The sequence below is a fragment of the Telopea speciosissima genome, chromosome 10 (assembly GCF_018873765.1).
Source record: "Telopea speciosissima isolate NSW1024214 ecotype Mountain lineage chromosome 10, Tspe_v1, whole genome shotgun sequence".
Lineage (NCBI taxonomy): Eukaryota > Viridiplantae > Streptophyta > Magnoliopsida > Proteales > Proteaceae > Telopea > Telopea speciosissima.
In genome coordinates, this window is record NC_057925.1 from 10,362,242 (window position 1) to 10,384,306 (window position 22,065).

The 22,065-nt window shown below is 41.3% G+C and overlaps 2 protein-coding genes across 2 annotated transcripts; both read right to left on the reverse strand.

The window, feature by feature from the left end:
- Positions 1-18: 18 nt before the first annotated feature.
- On the reverse strand, positions 19-519 carry LOC122643197 (probable calcium-binding protein CML41). The gene has a single exon (XM_043836845.1). The coding sequence runs from the start codon at positions 517-519 to the stop codon at positions 19-21; it is 501 nt and encodes a 166-aa protein (XP_043692780.1).
- Positions 520-6,240: 5,721 nt separating this feature from the next.
- On the reverse strand, positions 6,241-6,741 carry LOC122643198 (probable calcium-binding protein CML41). Its single transcript, XM_043836846.1, has one exon. The coding sequence runs from the start codon at positions 6,739-6,741 to the stop codon at positions 6,241-6,243; it is 501 nt and encodes a 166-aa protein (XP_043692781.1).
- Between the last annotated feature and the right edge of the window lie 15,324 nt (positions 6,742-22,065).

Here is a 22,065-nt window from a genome sequence, read left to right on the forward strand (position 1 = left end):
GCAAACATTGATACCGGATTAAGCCATCATCTGCTGGAACTCAGGGAAATCAATCACTCCATCGCCGTTGAGGTCGAATGCCTTTATGATGCTCTTGCACTCTTCATTTGACATTTTGAATATCCTCTGCAAATCCTCTGATGTAATGGACCCAGACCTCTTCCCAGCGAACATCTGAAACCCTCTTTTCAGATCATCATCCCCACCTTGACGCTCCATCAACATTGCAAAATCATCAAAGCTGAGCGTCAAACTGTCGCCACCTGCTGCAACGAGTTCATTGGTCACAGCTTGAGCCTCCTCAGGTGACATGAACTCCTTTTTGGAGGCAAGGTAGGATCTGAGTTCAGATCCTTCGATTTTCCCATTACCATTAGTATCCAAGTGACGAAATATTTGTTGGAGTTCATCATTTCTTGATTGTTTTTTGGAATGCTGAAGGCGCTGGACACTTAGCACGAAGCTCTTGTTGGAGAAGCATTTGGATAATGTTGCCTTGGAAACAACAGCAGTTGCCATTAGAGTAGCTAGTTAGGAACGTCGAGAGTAGTGTTTGTTGCTTCTTGTTGCCTGTTGTTGCTCTTTGCTATGATGGAAACATGCAAAGAAACTTATATAGAGACTTTGATAGGATGGAGGCTTCATAAGTAAAAAAGAAAGAATCAGATTCTAGAGCTTAAAAAGGAGTGGTCTAGGTTAAAAGTTCCTAAATATTTAATTGTTGGAATATTTGCCTAGATAGATATACATTCATCGGAGTGTTGCTTAAAGACAAATCATTTTCAGTGTGAGAAAGAATAAGTATCCAGAGCTTTAAAAAGGAGTGGTTGTTGTAAAAAGTTTCCAAAGGTAAATGCATGGGTTGGGTCCCAGATTTTAATGATGATGAACATTCTTGCATCCATATTCAAAAGTCATACAAATACAAGGTTTAGTTTATACATCGACTTACAATGGGGTGGAACCTAAAAATACAAGTATTTAAAATCTGTAATTTACAAATAAACAAGCTTTGGGAGGAAATTAACAAAAATAATAACTAATCTAATCTTCTTCTCTACCAAACAAAATTGGACAAAGGAAGTATATGATTCGGTGCCTCTTGGGCGTCAATTTCAAATATGAATAGCCAAACTACATACATGACACAACACGGTTAAGGATATGTGGCGTTGTACTTGTTGGGCATTATAACTTCGGAATATAAAAGAACTAGAAAATTAAATATTAGTTATGTGTATATGTTATATAATACCTAAACACGGATGAAGTTATAACTTGGTGTTTCAATTTATTTATTTTTGTGCATTGGGCTTGAAAGAGACTATTTTTGTCATTTTGTAAGGATATTTTAATTCAATTTTACCCAAAACGGCTTGTATGAGATGAATTTAATGTGATCTAAGACAAACTATTTACCCAAAATTAAGATCATATGATTATAGTATATTGTTGTTTGTTGACACAAACATGACTCGTTTATCATATCATATTCATTAGGGATGAAGGGATTCCAACACAAAACGAAGATGTCCTGACATCACCCATTGCCACATCTAGTTGCCCCGGTACCTGAGAGATTCTTAATATACCAATATCTTTTTCATGTGAATGCATATGTGAGTGGATATGGATAGTGATTGGGCCACCCTAGGAGGGTATTTATGAACCTAAAGGGGAAGTGAATTATTCCATTTCCTTGACTGCTAGCCTTATAGCAGGAGCATTCCTGCTCCAACTGTAGCAGCAAAGTTTTTAACCGCTCCTAGATGTTTTGTTCTCATACATATTATAATTTTGATCATAAAACTCTTTAAATCTTTGTTTTTTTTTGGTAATAACATAAAATTCTTTAAATCACAACGTTAGAATATTACTGCAGTTTAATAGAGGTCTTTCTATACCACCTCTAATAAATGTTGGGGTCTTTACTCGTTATTTATTTATTTATTTTTTAATCCGAATATTATCTGGGACTTGGGGAAGCCCTTAAAATTTTATTAGAAAATCTCATTAAAAACAAGTTACAAGGGGGGGCATGACCCGCCTTACCACAACCCAAAGATACAAAATAAATGCTCTCGCAACTCCACAACAACCTAATCCAAAAGCCCAAAAGGATAAAACCAAACCATCAACTAGAAACGGAAGACCGGTAAACCAGCCTTATCTTCTCTAATAATGTGGGAGAGGTTAGAAGGAAGCTTCCATGCGCCTGGAATAAAATACTAAGTTATAATTCACAGGCCCAATTAGCCTGAAAATCAGCCGTGCGATTGCTCTCTCTATAGGAAAAATACACGTGCGCTTCCAGGCTATCGATCAATTGAATGACTTCATGGTACCAATACCAGTATTTCCATAACAGGCAGGATCTCGTAGAGATAAACCGAACAATAGTTTTCGAGTCCGAATTAACATGGCAATTAGTGTGGCCCATGTTAGCACACATGCTCGTTACTCGTTATTGTAATTTTCTAATTTTTGTTATAAAAATCTTTAAATAGTAGCATTAAAATAGTTTCAGCTTTTATATACCGCTGCTCAATATCCACCATTATTATTTATTCTTATTAAACTTAATTTTATATTTTAATTTTATTAAAGATTTCATACATCATCATGTATGAATATGATGAACATTTTACCTTTAGAGTTTTAATATTATTAGATACGGATCGGGTATATCAGCCTGATACACTGAGTCACACCTTTGTGGTATCAGCTCAGATATCCCAGTATAAATCGGAAAAAACAAAAAAAAAAAATCTCTACACTAGACCAACCATAGATCATGCATTGGAATCATTTAATTTGAAACTCCATAGGAATGTACCAAGTCTTGGGATGGCGTCCAACTAATCGACAAACCCTACTTAGGCCACGGGCCAAGGGCCATGGGGGGGATGCACTGTGCGTGAGCGGGGGTCTGGGTCTTGTTTCTGGCATGCCCACAAGGCCTACAGCCATGGCCGCAACAACCTGCCACCCAGCCCGATGCTAGCCGCATCAGTGCAGCCCCTGGACACTTGGATGTCACATCAGCCATCCTCTTGCACGAAGGCCATGTCAACCTCACGAAACATCTCTATTATCACACACCAAATTTCTCTATCCTAATTCTCTCTCCTAGGAGCGGCTTCTAAATTGTGCGACTGCATGGAAACAATTATATTTCCATTATCCGACATCGTAATTACGTAATTCTAGTTGCATTGGAAAGGCGAATATATACTTTACATTTCTCATTTAGAAAGTTCTGCCCAGTTCTTCTATTTGACCCTCTGAACATGCCGATGAACTTGCAACCAATGCACCATCCTATGAAACTGGCATTTCCAAAACACTAGGCCTTCACCCAAGGCATCCGAAGGGTGTCAAACACTCCAAAACAATGAGGTAAAGTGTCCCATGCTGCCACATAAGCCCGGATGTTCCAGCATCATTGCCAAATGTCCAAAATACCCATGTGAGCTATATCAATACTCCACTGATTTTTGTGACTGACATAATCACCAAAATACCCCTAGATGCTGACTATCACCTATTTAGGCCATTTGTACTCTATAAAATTTTAGAAATGCCCCTGCAATACTCTCTATGCCTGTAAATGATAGAATTGCACCTAGATGACTACCAATCACTGTGGGACCTTTGTGTACACTGCCAAACCTGTGTAATGATGTTACTGCCATTGTAAACACATTAATAATTACTAGGGATGCTAGGAAGACTGTCTAGTCACTGCCTACACTGCCAAAAGTCTGACAATCATCTAGAGTGTTGCTTTTACTATATTGACCTTTGTAACTGCCATGGATTGTCATTATCACTGTACTGAAACAAGATGCACTGTGTTGACAAAAACAACACCCATGCACTGTGTTGACAATAATGACAACCAAGACAGAGACACTGTCATCTACACTGTGTGTTCAACATGAACAGTTAAGAGGAAAAAAAGGAAAGACACGGAGATAGTCAAAATCACTATTTCTCTTTGGTCTTGCTATCAACAGTGTAGTTATTGTAGCCGTTGTTGGAAAAATCTTTCATCGATCCCTTATATTATATAGGGATTTTTTTTAATCAATCAATCAAATTTATACACATTAAAAAGAAGCATTAGATACAAATGTGTGGTTAGTTGGGGCCTGCATGATAAAACTTTTGTTTCTGGGCTATGTTTCTATTCCAGAATTGACTTTTCGTATTTCTGTTACTGGGTTAAATTTTTAGACAAAAAAAAGCCTTTGATAATGCAAAATAATTTCTATTTTTGGTCAGAAAAGAAACAAAAACACGTTTATTATGCACAATCATTTCTGTTTCTAGAACTTCATAAAATTTCAAAAAAACCATTGAATACCCAAAAAATTGGTGGAGGAGAGGTGGTGGTTGTGGTGGTGGTGGCAGTATTGGTGGTGGTGGTGTCATGGCGACAACAGTGGAGGTGAAGGTGGCGGTGACAGTGGGGGTGGAGGTGGTAATGGAGGTGGCGATGGAGGTGGAGGTGGCGGTAGTGGTGGAGGAGGTGGAGGTGATGGCGGTGGGGTGCTAGTGGCAATGGTAGTGGTGGAGGTAGAAGTGGTGGTTGAAGTTGAATTGGAGGTGGTGTTTTATTTTAAACATGAAAAGCTTTGCCCATCAAATTAACCATGTGCTCATTAAAGAGAAACTCTCCGCCCTTATTTCTTCCTTTTATTTTTGTGACAGAGAAGCTACAAATTGGAGTTTCATTTTTTTTTTTTTTTCTATTTCTTATCAACTTTTTTGTTCTGGTTCATTTTCGGGAACCAAAAAAATGAACCGGTCTTAAGAAATAGATTTCTCTTTTTTTTTTTGTTCCCAAGAACCAAAAAAAAAGAAGAGAGAAATAGAAAAACAAAAGTGTTATCATGCAGGCCCTTGATCATTCTCTATATATTGCAAAACCAAATAGTGACCTTTAAATATAAGAAGATTTTTTTCGTTTTTTAGTTCAGGTGGGACCTGCTACTAGGCAGCCATGGGGTGGGCGCCAAGGGGGTCAGCCTTTGATGTGGAGGAGAGTACATGGGTTGGGGATGGAAAGGGTGGAAGGTGCATATCAAGTACCAGTGCAATGAGGAGTACTTGATCAACTGGCCAAGCATCAGGCATGCTTTCAAGCGAGCAATGCCAAACCACCAGAGGGAGTCTAGGTCTGTAGGGATAACAAGAAATTACAAGCTGGGTGCTGTTAGAAACGTGCTTGTTCTTCTCTCAGGAATACCCTTGAGAAGGGGTGCCCACTCATCCGGGCATGTGTAATCTTGTTCAGTGATTTTGGATTACACTTTTTCTTTCAAAAAAATTTATGGAAGGAACAATGAGTTGGATAAAGATGGAGAAGCAAATTTGAGTGTGGATTGGAAAAATAAAAAACAAAGGGAACTCGAAATACAAAATTATATCTTGTAGTTTTCTTTTTCCTTCTTGGAATCTTATTTTTCAAGAAGGCAAAGAAAAAAAGAAAGATTTTCTTATTGACATCTCTGTCAAATAATTTTATTATTTTACTTTTTTTTGGCATTTTTCGTATAACAAGCCTTTTTTTTTTTTTCTTTCATTAATGGAGGTAAATTTTGTGATTTAATGTTGATATACCTAACTATAACCACCCAATGATGTCACACCACGTCACTATTGTCAGGGATGGTCCGATGGATAAAAGCCAACCGGGCCACACTCACGTCTGCCCCAATCGACCCGGAATCAAGGATTCAGTTACATAAGGGGATTATCCATCATATGGGGATTGACTAATCCCATTCCTAATATGCCGCTATCAGTTAGCGCCACAATCCTATTCTTGGTTGCACTGGATGTTCCAAATTCCAACAACCATTTGTGACTACGGTAGGGGTGCCCTTCTTCTCTTAAGAATACCCTTGAGATGCTCTAGGCTGCTGTCCTTTGGTTGTAATTATTCATTTTCTTTCTCAGTAAATACGATATATCGATAAATTAAAACCAAAAAAAAAAAAAAAAAATAACATAACCAAGCTTGAACTTCATACTCAGTACATAGCAAACCTGTTCATAATTATTAATTATGTGGTCCACACTGGTCTTACAGTCCTAGTGCCTAACCCCCACTTGCATTGCATCTTTCAAAACAACTAAACAGGGGAAAGGCCATTATTTTTGTTTAAGTAAACTGCTTATTTGCCACACACACTACACGCACATAGAACAGGTCCAAACACTGATACCGGATTAAGCCATCATCTGCTGGAACTCAGGGAAATCAATCACACCATCGCCATTGAGGTCGAATGCCTTTATGATGCTCTTGCACTCTTCATTTGACATTTTGAATATCCTCTGCAAATCCTCTGATGTAATGGACCCAGACCTCTTCCCAGCGAACATCTGAAAGCCTCTGTTCAGATCATCATCCCCACCTTGACGCTCCATCAACATTGCAAAATCATCAAAGCTGAGCGTCAAACTGTCGCCGCCTGCTGCAACGAGTTCATTGGTCACAGCTTGAGCCTCCTTAGGTGACATGAACTCCTTTTTGGAGGCAAGGTAGGATCTGAGTTCAGATCCTTCGATTTTCCCATTACCATTAGTATCCAAGTGACGAAATATTTGTTGGAGCTCATCATTTCTTGATTGTTTTTTGGAATGCTGAAGGCGATGGACACTTAGCACGAAGCTCTTGTTGGAGAAGCATTTGGATAATGTTGCCTTGGAAACAACAGCAGTTGCCATTAGAGTAGCTAGCTAGGAACGTCGAGAGTAGGGTTTGTTGCTTCTTGTTGCCTGTTGTTGCTCTTTGCTGTGATGGAAATGAAAGAACATGCAAAGAGCCTTATATAGAGACTTCATGGTAAGTAAAAAGGAAAGAATCAGATTCTAGAGCTTAGAAGGGACTGGTTGTTGTTAAAAGTTGCTAAATTATTGAATTGTTGGAATATTTGCCTAGATAGATAAACATTCATTGGAGTGTTGCATAAAGACAAATCATTTTCAGTGTGAGAAAGATTAAGTATCCAGAGCTTAAAAAAGGACTGGTTGTTGTAAAAAGTTCCCAAATTATTGTCATGTTCGCCCAACAATCCCAAAGGTGTATGCATGGGTTGGGTCCCAGATTTGAGTGATGATGAACATTCTTGAATCCACATTCCTAAAATTTTGATTATAGGTAACACTGTAACGTAAACTAATTAATAAACAACATTATACGCCTAATTTGCTCACTAAACATGGACGAATTAACTGCATACATGCTTAGGAGAGAAGCATAAACCACTGTTTCGGCTGAGATAGTGGCAGTATACCTATGAGTCTATGTTCATATAATGATAACAATAAGTGTGCCTAGTGAGATCTAAGGAAATTTAAAGGAATTTGTGAATAGAGATACTTGAGCTAGCTTAGTCTACGACGATGATACTTTATTTTGAAATTGTGTGTGGTGGTGTATGTGAGGCCTGATTTTGATTGGAGAGCCTCTCCTAACCTTGAACCTAACAAAGTGGAACCTCTACCCGGAGAGATTTGGAAAAACTACCCTAAAATGACAAAATTTCCCATAATATATATAAGGGAGAGAGAACGGTACTTGTTCGTGTGACCCCTGTGCCAACACGGGGATCAATGGGAACACACACCCAATCATCCAATATGGGGGGTAGGGTGGTCATTTCGCCATCCATGTGTCTAGACATAAGGGGCGTGACTAAGCAGCCTTCCTTTTTCCTAATATATAATTATAGAAACTAATATCATACATTCGGTCAAAAAACAAGGTTAAGTCGACCTAGCCTAGCCCTAAGATGACCAAAATAGGGGGGCTATCGGGGTCAATCAGGGCCGGGCTGGGTTGGTTTGAGCCCGGTAGGGCATAACGTCGGCTGCAATATCCTAGTCTGATATAGAGTTGGGCTGGGCTTGGGTTGAGCTAAGGGGATCTAGGGTTGTGTTGGGGTTTTAAAAAATCTGGCCAATCCAGCTCAATTGCGCCCCCTAGTTTTGACCTTTCAATTATATCCACAAGGAAGGTGATGGAAATAACCCATTAACACTTGGCCTGTGGAACAAAACAAACCACACAATGAGACTCTTGTATATTCCAGCTCCAGCATCAAGTTGTTTCCTAACTCAAATTAAGACTTTAATCCATTAGTAGCTCATAGTGAATTGACAAAGGGTACGTAAGGGTGTGAATTGCAAATTGAAACACTAATGAAGTTGAACTGAACCGTTTGAATTGGAATCAATACACCGTTTACTAATCGGTTCGGTTTGAGTTTTGAAAAGTAATATCGTTTATTAAACAATTTGGTTTGATTTTGGCCCGATAAATATTGTTTTTGAAACCAATTTAGACCGATTAGAACTTGTATGCTATCGAACCAATTATACATATTAAACAGATTAAAAACTGGTTAGTCCTAGTATTCTATATGCACTTTCTAGTGTTTTCTACATAAGGATATTTTAATTCAATTTTACCCAAAACGGCTTGTATAAGATGAATTTAATGTGATCTATTTACCAAAAAGTAAGATCATACGAATATAGTATTTAGTCGTTCATTTGGGATGAAGAGATTCCTACACAACACGAAGATGTCCTAACATGACCTGTCACCACATCTAGTTGCCCTTCAGGTACCTAAGAGATACTCTTAATATACAATATCATGGTCGTGTAAAAGCATATGTGAGTGGATAGTGATTGGGTCACCATAATCATATCAAATGGCACTACAAATACAATGCTACACAGGTGGCAGCCGTTGAGGAAATAATAGAAGTCTACCATTTGGGTAGCCCTATCAATCCCAGCTATTGAATATGTATAAACATTTGTCTTCTTCTTCTCTTAAACAGATTGAGTTATGCTTGTACTAGCAGTTTCTGAGTTCTTGTATTAACTTGCACAGAAATTTTATTTAAACATATAAAGTAGTTATAAATTCCATACTCAAAAATTAAGTAACATGGGTGTATTTAAAGAATGATCTGATTTGTCTATCTTCAACAAGATAAATAGCCTTTCACTGGTTCTTATTTTCTTGATCTGAACATGGTAATGATAAATTTGTTTTAATTGAAGTTTGAAAAGAAATATGCACAAAAACAAGTTTATGTGTTAGATATACTTAGTTAGGCTGAATCTTGATTCTATATTTTAGTAGGCCTTGTTGAATAAATTGTCAAGATGCATAAATATTTATCAGTTGCTATTTTCCTTCCCCATGACTCCCACTTACATCGCTTCTACTCTCTCTCTCTCTTCTCTTCTCTCTCTCTCTCTCTCTCTCGCACACACACACACACGCACACACGCACACACGCACACATGCACGCACGCATGCACGCACACACACACACATGCACACACAAACACACCGATGCATGTAGACACGCACACACGCACCCACGCACGCATGCTCCCACACACGCACGCACGTACCCACACACACGCGACGCACCCGCACACACACTTAAGCCTTGTGCTAGTTTGTTGTTTTTTGTTTGAGGCTTGGCCTCTTGTTCCCATCTATTGAAAATGTATAAACATTTGTCGTCTTCTTCTCTTAAATAGATTGAGTTATGCTTGTACTAGCAGCTTCTGAGTTCTTGTATTAACTTGCACAGAAATTTTATTTAAACATATAAAGTAGTTATAAATTCCATACTCAAAAAGTAATATGGGTGTATTTAAAGAATGATCTAATTTGTTTATCGTCAACAAGATAAATAGCCTTTCAATGGTTCTTATTTTCTTAATCTGAACATGGTAATGATAAATATGTTTTAATTGAAGTTTACAAAAAAATATGCACAAAAACATGTTTATCTGTTAGATATACTTAGTTAGGCTGAATCTTGATTCTATATTTTAGTAGGCCTTGTTGAATAAATTGTCAGGATGCACAAATATTTATCAGTTGCTATTTTCCTTCCCCATGACTCCCTCTTACGTCCCTTCTACTCTCTCTCTCTCTCTCTCTCTCTCACTCACACACACACACACACACACACACACGCACGCACGCACACAGGCACGCACGCACGCACGCACGCACGCACGCACGCACACACGTAGGGCTGCAACAAGGTCGGGCTGGGCCGGGCTTTATAGAACCCTAGCCCAATCCTAAGTCCCCTTACCTGGGCCCAGGCCCGACCTGATCTTGACTCAGGGCCAGAAAAATCCAACCCTAACCCGACCTCAGGGTTGGGCCGGACTGACCCTGATTGGCCCTAATTATGAGGAGGGGGAAAGAAATGCATGGGCTGAAATGGACCGGGAAGAACATTATCAATTTTACATAAAATAACAATATAATAAAATGTATTATAACACTTATTGTCTTCATATATAATATATTATATAAAAAAATGTGGGTGACATTTTAAGTTTATAATGTATATACTATATCAATATATATTTTATAGTATAACTCAAATCAGGGTCGGGCCGGGCCAAGCTTAGCCTGAGGCCTCAACCCTAACCCGACCCTACCCTGACTCAGGGCCAGAAATTTCCAGCCCTGACCCGCCCTTAGGGCCAAATATCTCAGCCCAGGCCCTGTTCGGGCTCAGGGCGGGCCAAGGCGGGTTCGGGCCGACAGGGCCAAACTTGCACCCCTACACACACGCACACACACACCCACGCACGCACACACGCACGCACGTACGCAAACACGCATGCACACACCCACACCCACACACGCGCACGCACCTACACACCCACACATCCACCCACCCACACACACACACACACACACACACACACACACACACACCCACACACACACACACGGGCACACACACACACACACACACACACACACACACACACACACACACACACACACACACACACATATATATATATATATATATATATATATATATATAAATTCTCTGCCCTGGGGACGCAAGATGTGCCCAGGCACATGGGGGCGAAATGACTGCCCCCGCCCCCTGAATGATTGAAATGGCTGCTGTGTCCCACCCCATGTGTATAGGCGCAACCTGTTCCCCCAAACACTCCCAGGCAGAGAACATCACCACATATATATATATGTATAAAGGAACCAATGTTATCCTCTCAAGTGCATTGCACTGCCCAATGCACAGATAAAGTGCATTGGACAGTGCACCTCACCTTTGCATTTGAAATGTGTTGTGGTTGTTTAATCTATAGTTGATGAAAACCAGATTTTCTGACTCAACTTGCCTTTCAAAAAAACCTGGTGACTTGTCCTTGTCAAACCCAGTCATGGTGAGTCACGTTTTTTTTCTTCTTATTTTTTATGCAATAAATATGAATAAATTAAAAAAAATTACAAAAATATAGAAAAATTATGGAAAAAAAAAAAAATCACATATCAATGCATTTTGAGTTTATACCATTGAACAAGAGAAGGGAGATGAGGAGTTAAGGGTTTTTTATTGTTTTAGAACACAAATTTACTATTTTACTGAACTCAATTTCTAAGTGAATTTGCTTTATGGCTTTTTTTTAAATGACTTAAATCGCAAAGTCTATCATGACTTGGGTAAAATGCTAAGTCGGATAATTTATGACCGAGTCTCATCATTTTTTACCCTAACATAGTTTACTCGACTCTTGACCATGTTTTCCAAAATTTTGACTCGACTCAGGAAACTCGACCAAATCAAAACCCAGTTTTCCAACTATGACTTTGATCCCGACAGTTTCCGAATCTGACTGTCATAGTTGCATTTAGCAATGGTAAAGTTTAACCATTTCTATTTACAAACTATTTGCAACATTATCTTGAACTCTCTTTGATTTATTCCAGGCTTTCTCTCCATCATTGTTCTCCTATTTTGGATAGGCTCAAGAAAAGGCTTCAGTTGTGGAAGAGCAAAGTCCTTTCATTCGCAGGCCGGTTGGAGCTTGTTCGAGCTGTGATGCAGGCTTCATATCTTTATTGGACTAGAATATATGGCCTTCCCAGCTATGTGATTCGGATGATTGAGTCCATCATGTGTGCCTTCTTGTGGAACGGAAGTGACAATAATAAATTCCTTCACGCCATCAGCTGGACCTCAGTTTTCCTTCCAAAGAAGGAGGGAAGACTAGGTCTAAAGAGAGTAAAAGATGTAAATAAGCCGGGTCTTCTTAAGCTTCTTTGGAAAATTGTAAAAAAGAGAGAAGGTTTATGAACTCAATGGATTTATTTTAAATACTTCAAGAAAGACTCTATTTGGACAATCAAATGCGGTTCTGATGCTTTATGGGTTTGGAAAAAGATTCTAAAGTTGAGACATTTGGTTCAAGATCACATAGTTAATTTCCAAGATTGATGATGGAATGTCCACAAGACTTTGGTTAGACAATTGGCACCCATGTGGAGTCCTTCTCTCGGTGTTTGGAGATAGAATTAGGTATGACCGGCTCTGATAGGATGGCACTTGTCTCTTCGATCATCTATAATGGGTCTTGGAGACCCAGTCCTTTAATTTCTTCAGATCTTTAATTTGTCTAGGAGCAACTTCAGCATATTGGTAGAAGGCCTCCGGCAACGGTGATATTGTTGAACGGAACCCCTCTACCAATAACATGTTCTCTTCGGCGTCGGCTTGGGAGCTTATTAGATCTAAAGTAACCATTGTTCCTTGGTGGGACTTGATTTGGTTTACTCACCATATCCCCAGACATAGCTTCATTACATGGTGTGCCCTCACTAGTTCCCTCCCCACTCAGGAGTTCCTTTCTCACAGGAACATCTCTATCCCCAATTGTTGTCTCTTTTGGAATGATATGGAGAAAATTGATCTTTTGTTCTTTAATTGCCCTTATTCCAAGGCTATTTGGGCTGGAGTTATTCGCAAGTGTTGCCCTTCTCATGTGCCCGTCTGTTCCTTTGCCAAAGAGTGGAATTGGATTAGACAAGAGTTTAAAGGAAAGTCGATATGTAAGAGTGCTGTAAAGACGATTTTTTGTGCTACTATTTATCATCTTTGGTGAGAGAGAAACAAACGTAGATGGACTTCCTTTTCTCGGTCTCATATGTAGATTCGGAGTGCCATCGAGTTTGATGTCAGAACTAAGATCAACCATCTTCATGCTTCGGACTTAGATTGATTCAAGAATCATCATATTGCTACTTCTTGGGGTCTTCAGATCAGGCTCTATTAAGCCTTTTGCTGCTTTGTTGTTTTTTGTTTGAGGCTTGGCCTCTTGTTCCATTTGAGTTGTTATCATCTTTGCTTTCTTTATTAACAGTTTGTATTCACCCAAAAAAACTATTAGCAGCAATAATTACAACTGTTATTCCTTTTATGTTTGGGACAGAGAAGTTACAAATTGGAGTTTTTTTTTTTGTATTTCTTAGCAACTTTTTTGTTCCGGTTCATTTCCGGGAACAAAAAAATGAACCGGTCTTAAGAAATAGATTTCTCTTATTTTTTTGTTCCCAAGAAAAAAAAATAAAGAGAAATAGAGAAACAAAAGTGTTATCATGCAGGCCCTTGATCATTCTCTATATATTGCAAAACCAAATAGCGACCTTTAAGTATAAGAAGATTTTTTTTTTTTTTTTGGTTCAGGTGGGACCCACTAATAGGCAGCCAAGGGGTGGGTGCCAAGGGGGTCAGCGTTTGATGTGGGGGAAAGTACATGGGCTGGGGATGGAAAGGGTGGAAGGTGCATATCAAGCACCAATGCAATGGGGAGTACTTGATCTACGTACTGACCAAGCATCGGGCATGCTTTCAAGCGAGCAGTGCCAAATTACCAAGAGGGAGTCTAGGTCTGTAGGGATAACAAGAAATTACAAGCTGGGTGCTGTTAGAAATGTGTTCGTTCTTCTTTCACGAATACCCTTGAGAAGGGGTGCCCACTAGTCCGGGCATGTGTAATCTTGTTCATTAATGATTTTGGATTGCACTTTTTTTAAAAAAAATTTATGGGAGGATCAATGAGTTGGATAAAGATGGAGAAGCAAATTTGAGTGTGGATTGGAAAAATAAAAAACAAAGGGAACTCGAAATACAAAATTATATCTTCTTTTCAAGTTGACTAGTCCCATTCCTAATATGCCGCTATCAGTTAGCGCCACACTCCTATTCTTGGTTGGATTGGATGTTCCAAATTCCAACAACCGTTTTTGACTTCGGTAGGGGTGCCCTTGTTCTCTCAGGAATACCCTTGAGATGCTCTAGGGCTGCTGTCCTTTGGTTGTAATTATTCTTTTTCATTCTCGGTAAATTTGATTTATCGATATAGATTAAAAAAAAGGAACATTACCAAGCGTGAACTTCATACTCAGTACATAGCAAACCTGTTCATAATTATTTATTATGTGGTACACACTGGTCTTACAGTCCTGGTGCCTAACCCCATCATTTTTATTTTTGCAAACTTATTTGCCACACACACATAGAACAGGTGCAAACATTGATACCGGATTAAGCCATCATCTGCTGGAACTCAGGGAAATCAATCACACCATCGCCATTGAGGTCGAATGCCTTTATGATGCTCTTGCACTCTTCATTTGACATTTTGAATATCCTCTGCAAATCCTCTGATGTAATGGACCCAGACCTCTTCCCAGCGAACATCTGAAAGCCTCTTTTCAAATCATCATCCCCACCTTGACGCTCCATCAACATTGCAAAATCATCAAAGCTGAGCGTCAAACTGTCGCCGCCTGCTGCAACGAGTGAGTGGATAGGGATAGTGATTGGGCCACCCTAATTATATCAAATGGTACTACAAAAACAATGCTACACAGAGGCGGTAATTATCACCGTTGAATAGCCAAAAAAATCTTTGCCATTTAGTCGACGATTGTTTTTTTCACCGTCGGAAATCCATCACAAAATGTGTTGCATCTCTCTCTCTCTCTCTCTCTCTCTCTCTCTCTCTCTGTCTCTGGAATTTAAGGTACAGTTTTGCTTGTTTTGATGCATTTGCTTTGAGTTTGTGAGTGGAACAACTATTTATTGTATTTAAAAAAAAAAAAAAAAAAAACATGATGTAGTCTTACCAGGTTTGACCAGGCCGAGTCACCAGATTTTCTAAAAATTGAGTCGTTTAAAAAAAGTTGGTTTTCCAATCATTCCGCTGCTAAATGAAAGTGATTTTATTATTTAAGTAATTATATTTTTATTAATAAATGCCTCATTTAGTGGAATTTTAGATATACCGCTGCTCAATAGCATTTTTATAAAAATATTTTTTATTAAAGAAATAAAAAAAAAACCATCCTTCCCGCTCCAATACCACCCGCCCCTCTCCCACCCTGCCACCACATTGTGCCCCCCGCCACTTGAAGCTTTGACACTGCAATACCCTGCCTTCCGATTTTGGAATTAGGCCGTTAATGGTTCAAGGATCGACGCGTTTAAGGATAATGAACCGGATTTAATCAAAAGTAAGGTAAAAATGGTTTCTCATAAAATCATCACTAGTGACCATTTTCCAGAGATAATCAGCGGAAGTCTTATTTAAACCATCAAACTAACTTATTATAGTCATCTCCAAAACTTGAAATAAAACTTTAATAAAATCCTACCATAAAGTCTCAAAATAACATTAATTCCAAAAGGTTCTAAACTGATAACAGTCCCTAATATTCTCTAATAGCAAATATAAAAGGGCCCAATGATGTCTACATGAGGCTCCTCTTCTCCACTCGCCCATCCACCAAGTAGGGCTTCAGGTTCAATTTCGAAAGGCACACCATCTGAAATGATATAAAGGGGTAAGCTTTCGGGAAAAAGCTTAGCAAGTACACATCATACAACCCTTCAAGTAATAAATCGAGGGTCTTGAATTAAAAGTCAATAGTCAAGAATAAATCAGAATTTAAGACAACAAATCGAATAGAGGTAAGGAATAATTTCATGCCATGCCATGCCATGCATATGTTAGATAAAAGAAAATATCTCATTTCAATTTCAACCTTCAACAATATTAATTCAACACAAAGAAAATAAAAATCAATAGAGCAATATGAATTATGGCCCCGTAACGTGATACGGCTTGTAACATAATACAACTCCTAACCATATTCAGATTCCATTCTAAACCTTTCATTTAAAATATTTTTGGTATAACCTACGAGAGTGTGACATATTGCCCCGTAACGTAATACGGCCTGTAACGTGATACAACCTTAAACAATATGACATTACTCATTCCGATAGATACCACATAATTCTTTAAAATCTCATATTCATAAGAAGACTTGTATAACTATAAGAATGCATGTGAAAACCTTATTTTCATCTCTTAAAATATCATACATATTGTCAAACTTCAATTGAATTTCATGCTAGGACAATTATGGTATTAAAATAACCTTCATGCTTTGATTTAAAGGATCTTGATAAATCAACATATAACAAGGACCAATAAGAGAGTAGGATCATAGATCAAATCAATTCAGCATTGATAGGATTAAAAATTTGATCATAGATTAAACAAAAACCAGCATTGATGGATTAAGGAATTAGATCATAGATTAATAATAAAAAGATCAACATTGATGGATTAAGGAATTAGAACATAGATTAATATACGATCAACATTGTTAGATTAAGGAATTAGATCATGAGATAGATACAAAGAAAGAGAAATTAAGGTCAAATAGGAAAGAGTAGATACAAAGAAAGAGAAATTGAGTTCAAATAGAAACGAGTAGGAGAAAGTCTGATTTAGTTGAAAGAGGGAGAGAGAGGCATTAAACGTGAAAGGGGGAGAGAGAGATAAAATAAAGAAACAAAAAAAAAGGGGAAGAGAAAGAAATCGTGGAAGGAGAAAAGAAAGAAGAAAAAAAGGAGAAAGGAAGGGGGAACTTCATACCCTTCTCCATTGCTCTCTTTTGCTCAAGCTTGGGAAGACAAGGCCTTGTATCTAAAGGTTCGATTGTTAATTTTGGTTCAAGAGCGGTGTAACGCCCTGCCTTCCGGTTTTGGAGTTGTCCTGAGCTTGTCTACGAGAATATTGAGTTCAAAATCTGAAAAGGTTCAAGATTTAGGAGATCTAAGCAAGAAGCAATATGAATTTTGGAGAAGCCTACAGATTAGGGTTTCAAGGGGAGAAAATCCCCTTTCTCCATTTTCTTTTGCATCATTCTTGCATCAAATGAGTAGGTTAAGCTAGCGGCAAACAGTTGTGTGTCTTCTCCGTGGGTCTCAGAATTCCCTTCCTCGGCCTGGAGCCTTTTATCTGATGATGCTAAGGGTAGGCCTTGATTCAGATTTGACTAGTGGGTTTTTTTTTGTTTCTCTCGGCTGCTTGGCCTTAGTTTGCTTGGGTTTCTTTTGGCTGTAGGCTTTTGGCCTTAGCGTGGTGTTTCTGTATCTGTCTGGGTATGCTTGGAAATTAATTTCTTGTATTATTTTTTTCTCTTTAATATATTCTTGTGATCCTTAGCCAAAAAAAGAAGAGATGGATCTATGTTTGGTGAAAATTTTGAGTTTGTTCGGTATTTATATTAGAAATGAGTATATCGAAATTGGAAAATTTGGGCAAAAATGCGTACATATGCAAAATTCCAATTTTTTTTTTCTCCTTCATCAAACCCTTTTCCCCATTTTCTTTTGCAGATTTTTTGTATTTTTGGGATTTTTAAGCTTTTTCATTTGTTGGGCAATCCAGAGTAGGCTTGGATCGTTCCTGGGAACAATCCAATCCCCAATCTCAAATTCTAAATCCATAGTTTCAATTGTTATTTCTGTGTGAAAATTTTGGGTTTCTGTGTTGATTTGTTCATTTCTTATTCTTGTTGTACCTGTAGAAAGTCTACACAGGAATATGAGATTCCTTTCCTAAAGCAGTTGACACACTTGAAACTAAGCTTTTGTGACAAACTGGCCTCACATTTTCACTCTTTATGTATTGGTTTGGTTGATGTAGGAAATGCTCCGACCAATTCCAGTTGCGCTGGCATCATGCACCCGGTTCTTTGAAACTATGTCTGCAATGAGAGAAACGTTTGCCACAGTTAAACAATTGCATGTTGGTTCTTCATTGCCCACCACACCTCCCAGGCGTTCTTCTCAAGGGGTGGTAGGAGACTCTGATTGTGTCACTCCACCTCCTTGGAGAGAGGAACCAAGCTGGGATGGCATGGTTATCAGAAACCACATGAGGCAAGAGGAAGAAGATGAGACTAGTGCGGGAGGTGACCCTCATCAGATTGATAGCACGAGCCAAAGGAGGTTATCTTGGCCTCCTTCAGTCAAGAAGACTTCTGTAATCAATTAGAAACAAAAAAACGAGATTCTGTCATCCATACTTATACTCTTTTGTTAATATATGTACATTTTATAGATGGTATTTACATGCTTTAAGTCGTCAGTTACAGTCTGTTGCGTCAAGAAATCGTCGAGCGGTCCTGCGAGTGCCGTCACCTGCAAGTGGACCAAAGGGGTCAATCAGAGAGAACCGGTGTGGTCCCGGCCTAGGGCTCTCCGATGCCAAAGTTAGATCTCCTGGCGCAAACAGATGAATAGTGATTATTCAGTATGAGTTTAGCTATCCTTTATGGGGTTGTGTACCTTTGTCTTTTATAGTAGCATATGGCGGTGTGGAGAGTCCCCGTTTGATTGACGATTGTGCCATTGAGTGGATAGAGGCCCCGGGGTAACGGGGCTCTATCCTGATTGGTCATCTCCCCGTGGGAGGGAGTGTCCTGGTGGCATCAGGATCCTTGGTGGATAGATACCTGCGTGTGGTGATAACGTCCTTGGTGCTTGAATCCGTCTGGATGACGTGAACTCTAAGCGGCGGCCTAAAGTCCTGGTAGTGACATGAGTCTTAGCGATACAAAGGGTCGTAGATGGGTGGCCCCCACCTCACGTGCCCACGATGCTGTGTCTGGGTGCAGGCCCCGCCTGGGTGAGGCCGCGCCTGGGTGAGGAGGCCGCGCCCTGGTGAGGAGGCCGCGCCTGGGTGAGGCCGCGCCTAGGTGAGGCCGCGCCTGGTGAGGAGGCCGCGCCTGGGTGAGGCCGCGCCTAGGTGAGGCCGCGCCTGGGTGAGGAGGCCGCGCCCTGAGGAGGCCGCGCCTGGGTGAGGCCGCGCCCCGGATGTGTGGCCGCGCCCGAGTAGTGGCCGCCCCCGAGTGGGGCTGGGACTCCGGTTCGTTCCCCTTGGCTATGGGGCGGGTCGTCTGTGACACGTGGCGGTCGTTGGTTGGCCCGATGAATATTGGATGTATCATTTGCCCCCCACTCTCTTGGGATAGGATGTCCAAGAGAGTAGGTGTCTTTGCATAGTGAGGGGTCCGCTGCGAATAGACTTTCCTGTGGGGCTTGCCCGTAAATCCACTAAGGAGGTAGGAGAGGTTGGGGGTTCAAACCTTACCTCCTACACTTTTTCTTTTTGTTTTTTGTGGGTATATGTTCCTTCCTCTCCTTTCTTCTTTCACTTCTCATTTCTCTTTCTTACTTTTTGTCTTCCCTTTTGCTCTCCTTTAATTCTCCCTTTTTGTCTTTTGTCCTCTTTTTGGTGCCCACCATGTGTTTGTTTTTGGGTCACCTCCACTAGTATCCACTTTGCTTGATTTTGGGGTCCTTGTGCTTGGGTGTGTTCTCTTGGTGCCTTGGTTTGCTTGGAAAGCTTGAGTGGTGCTTGGCTTGAGTGCCTTGCCTCTTGTGACCTCTATTCCTTGGTTGTGCCTCGTGGTGTGGCTACGTCATCGCCGTGTGCTTGTCCTTCCGGCGCGATCACCTTTTTTCTGAGGTACATCGATTCCAGCCCCCCCCCCCTTTTTTTTTTTTTTTTTGTGTAGGGTGTCTCCTCGAGGCCGCGCTTGCGGGGTGTGGCCGCGGTGAGGCCGCGCCTGCTGGTGCGGCCGCGGTGAGGCCTCGCTTGCGGGGTGCGGCCGCGGTGAGGCCGCGCCTGCTGGTGCGGCCGCGGTGAGGCCGCGCTTGCGGGGTGTGGCCGCGGTGAGGCCGCGCCTGCTGGTGAGGCGGCGCCCCGCGGGTGTGGCCGGCGGTGAGGCGGCGCCCCGCGGGTGTGGCCGCGGTGAGGCCGCGCCCGGCGGGAGTGGCCGCGGTGAGGCCGCGCCTGCGGGTGTGGCCGCGGTGAGGCCGCGCCCGCTGGTGTGGCAACGGTGAGGCCGCGCCTGCTGGTGTGGCCGAGGTGAGACCGCGTCCTGCGGGTGTGGCGGCGGTGAGGTCACGCCTGCGGGTGTGGCCGCGGTGAGGCCGCGCCTGCTGGTGTGACCGAGGTGAGGCCGCGCCCTGCGGGTGTGGCCGCGGTGAGGCCGCGCCTGCGGGTGTGGCCGCCTGGCGGCGCTGGGTGGCCATGCCTGGGTGTGGTCCACGCCTTGCCGGTGATGCAGCGCCTATGGTGGCCGCGGCGTGGGCGTGATGGACCCTCGCTCTTCTTCCCTGTTCCTGCTCTTGTATGTGATGGATCTGCATTGTTTATATTTTGCGGCAGTGACATTCCCTTCATTTTTCTTGCCACTTGGGAGATTGCTTTCTCGAGTAAGTAGTTCGTTCCCCTCTTGTCCTTCATGTCGTTCCCGGGTGACCTTGGCCCCGCTTCGCCGGGGTTGGATCTTCGAGGAGCCGTTCCCGGATCGCTTCTTCTCGTGGGTACTCGTCCTCTATACCGTCCCCTAGTGATCTGATGGACGAGTGGGACCTTCTAGTGTCTCCGGTCCCCGTAGGGATCGTCGACCCTCAGGCGGCATCCTCACCGCCGGTCCCGGCGATAGGTTAGGCCTGTTGCTAGCATCTTGTCACCCTCTGACTTGGTTTCCCTCCGTGAGGAGTTTCATATTCCCGCCGAGGTCATGTTGCGTGCTCCTGGGCCTAGCGAGTATGCCTTCTCTCATCGTGCAGGGGAGATCTGCCTCTACCGTTCATTTTTCCTCCAGGGTCTTCGCCTTCCTATCCCTCGCTTTGTCGAGTTGGTGTTAGAGCATTGGCACCTCACCCCTGGGCAGGTGTTGCCCAACTCTTGGAGGGTGATCTTGGGTTTCTATGTCTTCTTCGCCCGCCTGGGGCGTGCCGCCACTGTTTCCCTGTTCTCCCACTTTTATCTGTTGAAGAAGGGGAACCATGGATGTTATCACTTTGCTCGCCGCGTGCTCAAGGGGCCCTATGCCTCTGTGGAGCTTCTCACGGGGAGCAATCGCTCTATAGGAAAAATACATGTTCGCTTCCAGGCTATCGATCAATTGAATGACTTTATGGTACCAATACCAGCATTTCCATAACGGGCAGGATCTCGTAGAGATAAACCGAACAATAGTTTTCAAGCCCGAATTAACATGGCAATTAGTGTGGCCCATGTTAGCACACATGCTCTTTACTCGTTATTGTAATTTTCTAATTTTTGTTATAAAAATCTTTAAATAGTAGCATTAAAATATTATCACAACTATATGTTGACATTTAGTTTCAGCATTATATACCGCTGCTCAATATCCACCATTATTATTTATTTTTATAAAACTTAATTTTATATTTAATTTGAGGGTAAATTTCACGGACACCCCCTCTAAGTATGCAATATGTCTAGGACATGCCATACTTGGTCAAAAAATCAATCTTCCTCTGATGTTAAGCACAGTTAGCACCCAAAGTTGAAATGTCCATTTTATCTTCTTTGTTGTTTAAATAAAAAAGGATAAATAACACCTAGGGTACCTAAACTTTTGAGATTTGTAACCTAGGTACCCCTTCCTCACCCCTTCTTCCTTTTCTTCTTCTTCTTCTTGTTCCTGCAACACCACCGTCCCCCTACTTGCTGCAGCCCAACAGTTTAACAGAGCCACCACCAATTAGACAGAATCAACCACCAACGCAGTGATGAGCAACACCGATTACATGTTCCAGTCGTCAACAACGACGAACCCTGTTTAGCCCATCCCCTTTATTTGATGGGGATTTCATGAATTCTTCTGAGTTACAGACTAGAGAGAGAGAGAGAGAGAGAGAGAGAGAGAGAGAGAGAGAGAGAGAGAGAGAGAGAGAGATCACACTCATTGTCTTTTCATTAATCAGTCTCACAGGGTGCAACCACACACCACTGTGAGGAAAATCTCAAGCTTAAAAATATACAAGTCCAAGT

Excerpts from the sequence above, each read along its gene's own strand:
- LOC122643197 (XM_043836845.1), bottom strand. The coding sequence starts at position 519 with ATGGCAACTGCTGTTGTTTCCAAGGCAACATTATCCAAATGCTTCTCC.
- LOC122643198 (XM_043836846.1), bottom strand. The coding sequence starts at position 6,741 with ATGGCAACTGCTGTTGTTTCCAAGGCAACATTATCCAAATGCTTCTCC.